Genomic DNA, 10,664 nt, shown 5'->3' on the forward strand with positions numbered 1-10,664 from the left:
GCAATGATAGTGAGTCTGATATTTGGCATTCACGACTTTGTCATATTAATTTTGGGTGCATGACGCGGCTAGCGAATATGAATATAATTCCGAAATTTGGTATTGTCAAGAAATCCAAGTGCCAAGTATGCGTGCAAGCTAAGCAACCACGTAAGTCTCACAAGACTGCGGAGGCAAGAGACTTGGCACCGCTGGAACTTATACATTCGGATCTTTGTGAAATGAATGGTGAATTGACAAAAGGAGGTAAAAGATACTTCATGACTTTAATTGATGACTCCACTCGATATTGTTATGTGTACCTCCTGAAATCTAAAGATGAAGCTCTTAATTACATCAAAATCTTTAAAGTCTGAAGCGAGAAAACCAACTTGATCGAAAGATCAAGCGGCTAAGGTCCGATCGTGGTGGAGAGTATTTTTCCAACGAGTTTGATTCTTTTTGTGCGGAACATGGTATTATCCATGAGAGGACGCCTCCCTACTCACCTCGGTCAAATGGGGTGGCCGAAAGAAAGAACCGTACTCTAACTGATTTGGTTAACGCCATGTTAGATACATCGGGTCTATCCAAGGCATGGTGGGGGGAGGCGATATTGACTGCATGTCATGTCCTAAACTGTGTCCCCACAAAGAACAAAACCATTACCCCGTTTGAGGAATGGGAAAGGAAAATGTTGAAACTCTCTTACCTACGAACTTGGGGTTGTATGGCGAAAGTAAATGTGCCAATACCCAAGAAGCGCAAGCTTGGACCAAAAACCGTGGATTGTGTTCTTCTGGGATATGCATTTCATAGCATTGGCTACAGATTTTTGATAGTAAAATCTGAGGTATCCGACATGCATGTTGGTACAATTATGGATTCGAATGATGCGACTTTCTTTGAGGACATCTTTCCTATGAAAGAAGCGTCTAGCTCATCAATTCAGGAGATGCCCAGTACATCTACTCAGGAATTATTTCCTGAACCTACCATGGCTATAGAACACTTTGATAATCTTGTGGAGGATGACAATGAAGCCCCCAGAAGGAGCAAGAGACAGAGGACTGCAAAGTCTTTTGGACATGATTTCATTGTGTACCTCGTGGATGATACTCCCACTTCTATTTCAGAAGCCTATGCGTCTCAGGATGCTGACTACTCGGAAGGAAGCTGTCCGTAGCGAGATGGATTCCATCTTAGCTAATGGAACTTGGGAGGTTACTGATCATCCTTATGGGTGCAAACCTGTAGGATGCAAGTGGGTGTTCAAGAAAAAACTTAGGCCCGATGGTACTATTGAAAAGTACAAGGCACAACTTGTGGCCAAGGGTTATACTCAGAAAGAAGGCGAAGACTTCTTTTATACATACTCACCTGTAGCTCGACTGACCACTATTCGAGTACTACTTTCCTTGGCTGCCTCACATGGTCTTCTCGTTCATCAAATGGATGTTAAGACTCGCTTTCCTAAATGGAGAGCTTGAAGAGGAAATTTATATGGAGCAGCTTCGATGGATTTGTAGTAGATGGTCAAGAAGGAAAGGTGTGTAAATTACTCGAAGTCTTTGTATGGGCTTAAGCAAGCACCTAAGCGAGTGGCATGAGAAGTTTGAAAGAACTTTAACCGCTGAAGGCTTTGTTGTAAACGAAGCCGACAAGTGTGTATACTATCGCCATGGTGGGGGCGAGGGAGTTATTCTTTGTCTCTATGTCGATGACATATTGATATTCGGGACCAGCCTTACTGTGATTAAGGAGGTCAAGGAGTTCCTATCTCGTTGTTTTGAGATGAAGGACTTGGGAGTAGCTGATGTGATCTTAAACATCAAGCTGCTGAAGGATGACGATGGTGGGATTACATTGCTTCAGTCCCACTATGTGGAAACGATCCTGAGCCGCTTCGGGTATAGCGACTGCAAATCTTCTCCAACGCCTTATGATCCTAGTGTGATAATTCATAAGAATAAAAGAGTCGCTAGAGATCAATTGCGATATTCGCAGATCATTGGCTCGCTCATGTATTTAGCCAGCGCCACGAGGCCCGACATCTCCTTTGCTTGTAAGTAAACTCAGCCGTTTTGTGTCTAGACCTCGGAGATGTTCATTGGCATGCTCTTGAGAGAGTTTTGCGCTATTTGAAAGGCACTTGCGAGTTATGGCATTCACTATACTTGGGTATCCAAGGGTACTTGAGGGTTATAGTGATGCAAATTGGATATCCGATGCTGATGAGACTAAAGCCACAAGTGGTTATTTGTTTACACTTGGAGGTGGCGCTGTTTCTGGAAGTCTTGCAAGCGAGACCATCATTACGAGGTCAACTATGGAAGCAGAACTTACAACATTAGACACAACCATCGTTGAAGCGCAGTGGCTTCGTGAGCTTTTGATGGACTTACCTGTGGTTGAGAAACCAATACCCGCTATTCCTATGAACTGTGATAATCAATCTGTGATCGTCAAAGTAAACAGTTCTAAGGATAATATGAAGTCATCAAGGCATGTGAAGAGGAGACTGAAAACTATCAGGAAAATGAGAAACTCCGGAGTTATAGCGTTGGATTATATCCATACGTCTAGAAACCTGGCAGACCCCTTCACAAAGGGACTATCATGAAATGTGATAGAAAATGCATCGAGGGAGATGTGTATGAGACCCACACTATGAGCTGCCCACGGTGGTAACCCACTCTATGTGATCGAAGATCCCGTGAATTAGAGCTGGGAGACAAGCTGTTGGTCAGCTGAGAGGAGAGTATATATCCCTATAGCAATTTTACCACTCCGTAAGATGCAATACTCTCCTAATCTGCATGGCAGGTTGATAATTATCTTAATGTGTTCTAAGTGGCTTATTTTAGCAGAGATGTTGTCCTGCGGAACATCTTTTGAAGAACACACCTATATGAGTCCGATTGTTAAACGTCGCAATCTATGGGAGTTGGGTGCTCTCTAGTAAACTCATGAAAGGCTGCGGGTATGACGTATAAGATCCAAACCGCGAGGAAGCCTCGCGGCAGCCTAGTATCGGTCTAGGCTTTGTATGAAGCTAGTGCGCGAGAAAACTTGTAGTTCAAGGCATAGTCCACTATCCAAGTTGCAATCTAGTGTAATATGAAGCTTTAAGTGGAAGTTTAACTTAACAGTCTCCACGACATACCGGTATATAAAACAATGTTCTGGAAACTTACTGATGAGATGTGCCAATGAGAGTTTGTGGGGGATTGCTAGAATTTTGGGCATTTGGCCCTTGGCCCATGGCCCATTATTAAATTCTGAAACTCACATGGCCCATTCCAAGAATCAGTGGCAGCACTAGTGGGAGCTGAAGTTTAGTCCCACATTGCTAGTTGGAAGAGAGTTGGAGTGGTATATAAGGTGGGCTGTTCTAGTCCTAGTAAGTGAGTGAGAAGAGAGAGAGCCCTCGCGCACTCCTCCTCCTCCGCCGCCCGCCTCGCCACGCCTCGCCTCGTCACGACACGTCACGTCACAACGCGCCGCGCCGCGGGTTGCGGGAATCTCGCCGAGCCGAGCTTATCTTTTTGCTGTTTGGGAAATTAATTGTGTAATCAATTTCGAGTCATTAACGGACGCGTTACTCAGCCGTTTTGCTTCCGGTTTTTCTGGATCGTGGCTGTGCCGACTCGGACGTGGGCTGCGTCCCACGACCTTCGCGAACTGCACTATATAAGCGCGGACGCCAACCCTAGTCTGTATCAGACGCACATGCGACTACCTGTTTCCAGTTCTTTGCGCCGCCGCCTTCGTCTTCCTCATCCCGTCCGTCGGCGTGCACCGACTGCCGGGACAGTAGGCCTCCGGAACCCTGCCTCTCGTGAACCTGTACGGGTGAGGGGCAATCAGGTTTTTGGGGAGCGCTCCGGCGCGACTACTGGTATCACGATGTCGTCCTCGGACGACGAGTTCCTCCACACCGACAACTTCTTCCCGGACCTCAGCGACTTCTTCGACAACCTCAACATGGGCGGCAACGACGCTGCTGTGAAGTATGTGATCTTGTCTTTTCTCTTTCAGTTTCTGTTAGAGTTCCTTCTTCTAGTTTTTGTGGTAGATGCGATCGGTTTATCTTGTTTAGACGTGATCTCTTCATCTATCTTACTAGTCTGCACGATTAGTTTATTTGTTGTTTTCATAGTCATGATTTATCAATTACTTGTACGGATTATTTCATATGGATATTTGCTTATATTTTCAACACTTAATAGCATTACATCAAGCTTTCACCGGCCGAATCAAGTGAGAGTTACGCTGCATGACAAGAGCGCTGGGGCACAGTGTTGGCGTTGGACGACGGGAACGAGGAGGCTAGGAATGCACTAGGGCCGGTCCATAGATTTCCGGAGCTCTAGGGCGAAACAACACGAAGATCTTTTTGTTCACATTACCGAAATTTTCTTAGGATGGGGAGGGGGCAATGGCTTCCTACTGTGGAAAAATTCTTAAAGATATATATTTAAGTTAATTTTTTATATATTACTTAAAGTTATGGCATGATTGGTATCCCCTTAACAATCTCCCTCATACACAGAAGACTTAAAACATATTTATATTCGGTAAGAGAAATAGTAGGTTATGCGCGAGACTCTATTCAGATCTACTGATCTAAGAACTCCGCGAGCGAACTGAGCCAGCCATGAGGTGCCTATCGGCAAGGTTTGGAAAAGCCTTAAGTTTAGGCTCCCTTTCCAATAATAAACTAAATAATATTTACACTTCAAAAATTCATAGTCTCCAAAATCTTGGCGGAGATGTTTGAAATATTTATTTCAAATGATTGGCCGAACTATATACCATAACTTGTGTATACATGTATATACATATGTATCTCTAGAATTAATCAGAGAAAATTTATGAGGATCGGTGTTGTTCTGGATATTTGTAAAGGCTAAGTTTAATTGTTGAAATATATGTTTGGTAAGAAGGACGGCAAACTATAGCTTAGGATATTTTTATTTTCTAAAATTATTTCAAACTCTACAGTCTAAATATACGTAATATAAACATACTAAGTATGCAAAAAAAATCCTAGGCCAAGGCCCTAGCTAGCTGCTAAGGGCCCGGGCGAGCGCCCCTATGCCTTTCCCTATGGGCAGGCCCTCGATGGAGGGCGCCCTACTCTGTGCCGCCAACCACGCGCCGCTCACGCCCATCTCTTTCCTCGAGAGGGCCGCGCTCGTGTACCCGGACCGCCACGCCGTGGTGTTCGCCGCCGGTGACGCGCCGCCCCCGGACATGGAGAGAGACCCGGGACCGCTGCTTCCCCCTCGCCGCCGCCCTCGCCGGTCTCGGTGTCCAGCGCCGCGACGTGGTACAGATACTTACCTTTACTCCGGTTGCTCACCCCCTCCCCTGTGAAGCTGCTTATCAATTGATTTTCTTTTCATTCCCCTCCTCTTCTCATACTTGTGATGTTGTTTGATTCTACAGGTCGTAGTCTTTGCGCATAACATCCCGGCGATGTACGAGCTGCACTTTGCGGTGCCGATGGCCGGCGCCATCATTTGCGCACTCAACTCGCGGCCTCGACGCCGCCATGGCCTCCAACCTGCTGCAGCATTCAGAGGCCAAGATCGTCGTCATCGACGTTGCACTGCTCGGGTCGCCTAGGAAGACCTCCGCCTCATGTTCGTTGCATGCACCAGTGCCCCCGTTGTCGTCCTCATCAGAGGCGAGCTCTCAACGTTGTCGACGACTCAACACGACTACGAGGACATAGTGAGCGGGGGAGAGACTCCCGAGTTCGCGGTGCAGTTAGGGCCGGTCCATAGATTTCCGGGGCCCTAGGGCGAAACAACACGAAGGTCTCCTTGTTCATATTACCGAAGTTTTCTTAGGACGGGGGAGGGGGCAATGGCCCCCTACTGTAGAAAAATTCTTAAAGATATCTATTTAAGCTAATTTTTTTATATAGTACTTAAAGTTTGGCATGATTGGTATTCTGCCCCCTTAACAATCTTCCTCATACACAGAAGACTTAAAACATATTTGTATTCGGCAAGAGAAATAGTAGGTTATGAGCGAGACTCTATCCAGATCTACTGATCTAAGAACTCTGCGAGCGAACTAAGCGAGCCATGAGACGTCTATCGGCAAGGCTTGGAAAAGCCTTAAGTTTAGGCTCCCTTTACAGTAATAAACTAAATAATATTTACATTTAAAAAATTCAAAGTCTCCGAAATCTTGGCGGGGACGTTTGAAATATTTCTTTCAAATGATTGGCCGAACTATAGACCATGATTCTTATTTTTACCAATAGCTACTTGTGTATACATATATATACATATGCATCTCTAGAATTAATCGGAGAAAATTCATGAGAATCGGTGTTGGTGGACATTTGGAAAGGCTAAGGTTAATTGTTGAAATATATGTTTGGTAAGAAGGACGGTAAACTGTAGTTTAGGATATTTTTATTTTCTAAAATTATTTCAAACTCTACATCCTAAATATACGTAATATAAACATACTAAGTATGCAAAAAGTCTCCTAGACCAAGTCCCTTGCTAAGGGCCTGGGGCGAGCGCATGGGTGATTAGGAGTTACCACGACATGATCCCTAGGGTTATATTACTTCCTAAAATTGAAACATAATTCTTGTCCTGATTTGGATGTATCTCGACACATTTTGTGCATTGATACGCCCGAATTTGCGACAAAAACTATGAAACATACGGTAGGTACTTGGATGGATCAGTTGGGCTAATTTTAATTAGATAATCCTGTATCTCGACACACTTTGTGCATTGATATGCTTGAATTTGCGACAAGAATTATGGAACATACATGCAGATACTTGGATGGATCAGTTGTTGGGCTAATTTTAACTAGATAATCCTCGAAAAATGGCAGATAATCCATATCCGTCGAATAATGGCAATACCATTATTTTTTTGCGAATATGACAATGCCATAGCCGTTACCATATCCATGTAGGATATCCTCACGAGCAATATTTGCTTAATTGCATAACATATCATCAGAAAAAAATCCAGGTTTAGAGAAAAACTATCCGCACCATTTACATCCCTACTGATGCATGGAAGGCTCACTATCCAGACAAACAAAACATGAAGGCCCACATGTCAGTGATATAGTCCACCAATCGACCCTATGGGCCTAACCCACGCGCCATTTCCACTCTCCGCTCCCGCCACTTCAGCTTGTAAGCGCAAGCTGGTGCTAGCTGTTTCTCTCCTCTCCTCTGCTCATGTGACCTCCCTCATCCATCTCTGCTTTCTAGTATTTCTCTCTTTGCACAAACAACTGCACACCCACACCCCAATTCGAGCCTCTCTCCCCTCTGTCCCTATCATTCCCATTGCCCGATTTAGCTCCGCGGCCGTAGCTCCCGCGGCGGCGGCGGCAGGCGGCGGCGCCAGGAATAGAAACGTGAGCTAAAACGAGGCCGGCTCTGTTTTGGGCGGGCACGGCTACATTACCGGTCGTGTCCCCGGCGCTGCAAAGGTTTGGGCGTTGCGCCATCGATCGCGCGCTCCCCGTCGCGTGCGTGCGTGGGTTGATTGGATTCGGGCAGGCAGGCGCGCGCGCGCGGCCGGCCATGGCGCAGCTGCCGCCCAAGGTCCCCACCATGGCGCCGGCCTGGCCGGAGTTCGGGGGCGGCCACCACCACCGCCACCACCATCACCACCAGCGCAGCCCATCCATGGGCGCCTTCCTCGCCGCGCCAATGCCGCCGCTCCCGCCGCCTGCGCAGCCAGCGGCCGCCAACGGGCAGCCGTCGTGGGTCGACGAGTTCCTCGACTTCTCGGCCGCCAAGCGCGGCGCGCACCGCCGCACCGTGAGCGACTCCGTCGCCTTCCTCGACGACGCCGGCAATGCTGCCGGTGCCGGGGCGCACGAGTTCGACCGCCTGGACGACGACCAGCTCATGTCCATGTTCTCCGACCACCTGGCGGCGCCGCCGACGACGCAGCAGCAGCAGCAGGCGAGCGCGTCGTCGCCGTCCGATCACAACAGCATCAACGACGACAAGGGCGACACCGAGGAGGCGCAGAGCGACAGCAACGGCGACGGCAGGCAGACGTCCTCGCCCGCCACAGCTGACCCCAAGCGGGTCAAGAGGTGATTTTTTTCGCTTCCTTGCTCCCACCTCTCGCAGAATTACCACAATGCACAATTCGGAAACGCAGAATTCCCCAATTTCTTGTCACAACAATTGCAGGATCCTGGCGAACCGGCAGTCGGCGCAGCGGTCGCGCGTGCGCAAGCTGCAGTACATCTCGGAGCTGGAGCGCAGCGTCACGTCGCTCCAGGTGCGAATTGTGCATAACAGTTACTCCTTTGGAGCTTGAATCTTGGGCCGTGAATCTTGAGCTTGAATTTCGTGGAGCAGACGGAGGTGTCGGCCTTGTCCCCGCGCGTCGCGTTCCTCGACCACCAACGCTCGCTGCTGACGCTGGGGAACAGCCACCTCAAGCAGCGCATCGCGGCGCTCGCGCAGGACAAGATCTTCAAAGATGGTGACCGCCATTGCCGCCCACCCACCTCTCGCAATTTTACCCCAATTTATCACCACAATTCTCACCATTGCTAACACTTTGTGAATCAAATTGCCTCTGCATGCGCAGCTCATCAGGAGGCGCTGAAGAAGGAGATAGAGAGGCTGAGGCAAATCTACCAGCAGCAGAGCCTCAAGAACGCGGAACACCCGGCACCCGACAACAACAACAACAGCAACAACAACGGCTTCATCGCCAGCGAGGGGACCGCCGCTCCATGTATGCCCTCGTGATCGAGATCCGGCGCCCGTCGGCCTCACGACAACCCAGCGTTGTCGCTGTTTCTTCTTCCTCCTCCTGCCGTCGCTGTTGATAGGATTTGGTGCGTGCGTGCGTTGCTTGGGCTTTGCGATTCTTTGGGCGTGTGATGTATGTAAAACTCGATCTGTTCGTTCCGGTTGCGTGTATTTGTTAATTCTTGCGTCCTCCGCCGCCGCTGGCTGGTGCTGCTAGCTCCATTGTGATTCTTCTCTACTCCCCCTGATTTGTACTCGATTTTTACCCCGGCATTTTGGGCGAAGGTTGTAGCTAAGAGTTGTGTAATTCAGATTGGTTGAGGCCGAGTGTTCTGTCTGTCTGTCTGGTTGGCTGGTTTCCCCTTTGCATCTGATCAATCAAAATGCGTGCTTTCTGAATCTCGACCTTTATCTGTTCTTCATTGCTGCTACTTTCGGTAGTGAGTAACTTTTCATGCAGCCGACCGACCAAACCCGTGATGAAGCTCTGTACTAACACCACTCCTATGTAATCCTCGCGTGTAGCTTACTGCAACTCTGCTTCTTCTCGATCGGAATTGTACTTTGCAGGTAAGCAGGTTTAGTATACTCTGAATTACTGTTGTCACATGCAGAGCAATTTGGGCGGAACATGCAGGGCAGCCGGCATCTCATTCCTTGCTGTTTCGTCACAGGATTTTTAAACGCAGTGACAGCTTGAGAAGGTGCCTTCCTTTTGCTGCAAGGGATAGGCACATGCGCATGCATGTGCGCCTGCCTGCTCTGTAGCCGTATCCGCCGGTGCAAGCTACACTTGCCAATCACACAGATTTGGGTCTAGCGTACATAGCCGGTATCCGGATGTGTTGCTACGGTTGGCTCCTATCGTCGGCTACCCCAAGAGGGACGAACATTTTGGACAAACACATAGGTACCCGATGCCACTATGCCAATAACGGATCATTGGATTGCGACTCATGTTTTACCAAGTTAGTTCAGTATAGACAAATTAGATACCGAGATACCCATAATGAAAACCTAATGTTAAGCCAATTGACAGAGAAATATATGTTTCCTTGCAAATGGTTATAATTTTTGCTACATTATTTGATATGTGCTCTGCCGGGTGCTGAAATCGTACCTAGTACTTAGTAAAACCCAAATAATAATGAACATATATTTATGGCATCTACTAGAGATGCTCTTAGAAATCCCTAATTTGTGGCGCGGAGTGCTGTCCAAATTTATAGAAAGTGGGAGAAGTGAAAACATGTGACTCAACCTTAACGGGTTGCCATCCACATCGGTCTGTTGTGTGGCAAGACCATAATACTCACAACAGGAGATATGTAAGAGCTCCAACATAAGTGCACCTATTCCCGGCTTTTGCGGGGAATGTTGAAGCTGCAGGGATGCCAATCACCTCATTGGCCAGGTTAACAAGTATTTTACTCACCATTTATGTTTTATTTTTTTATTTATTGGTTGTTTCTAGTATTTTTGTAATATTTTTCTATTATAACGTCCTATTTATTATAGCTTTGTTCTACTTTTCTAGTTTTTTCTTTCATTTTTCAATCGATAAATTTGTTAGAATTTTAAGAATGTATATATACGATACTTTTTTTTCTTCGGGAAATGTTTTCTATGTTGATAGATTTTCTTTTGAGCCAAAAAAATATCACATGTTCTTGTGAGTGAGGTGAAATATTTTAATCAGATCATTGCAGGTGACTCATATACCTTTTATATGGTACATATGGGCACTTCTTCATAAGTGGGTGAACCAAATTGATACAATACTTAAATAATAAGAAGTGTATTAGGAATAAAATAGATAGTAAAATATATATATATGTATTTTTAAATAATATTTGGAAATATGTTCATGTACGAAGTGAAAAAGATATAAGATAGAGAGTAA

At 46.7% G+C, this 10,664-nt stretch overlaps 1 protein-coding gene across 1 annotated transcript; it reads left to right on the forward strand.

The window, feature by feature from the left end:
• The first annotated feature begins 7,564 nt into the window (after positions 1–7,564).
• LOC124663906 (basic leucine zipper 2-like) lies at positions 7,565–8,758 on the forward strand. The gene is made up of 4 exons (XM_047201544.1): positions 7,565–8,088; positions 8,189–8,279; positions 8,360–8,486; positions 8,595–8,758. Exons 1-4 carry the CDS (start codon positions 7,565–7,567, stop codon positions 8,756–8,758), a joined length of 906 nt encoding a protein of 301 aa, XP_047057500.1.
• Positions 8,759–10,664: the final 1,906 nt, after the last annotated feature.

The sequence above is a fragment of the Lolium rigidum genome, chromosome 6 (assembly GCF_022539505.1).
Source record: "Lolium rigidum isolate FL_2022 chromosome 6, APGP_CSIRO_Lrig_0.1, whole genome shotgun sequence".
NCBI lineage: Eukaryota > Viridiplantae > Streptophyta > Magnoliopsida > Poales > Poaceae > Lolium > Lolium rigidum.

Coding starts and splice junctions, on each gene's coding strand:
- LOC124663906 (XM_047201544.1), top strand. CDS start 7,565: ATGGCGCAGCTGCCGCCCAAGGTCCCCACCATGGCGCCGGCCTGGCCG. Junction 8,280..8,359: donor GCAGCGTCACGTCGCTCCAG/GTGCGAATTGTG, acceptor TTCGTGGAGCAG/ACGGAGGTGTCGGCCTTGTC. Junction 8,487..8,594: donor GGACAAGATCTTCAAAGATG/GTGACCGCCATT, acceptor CTGCATGCGCAG/CTCATCAGGAGGCGCTGAAG.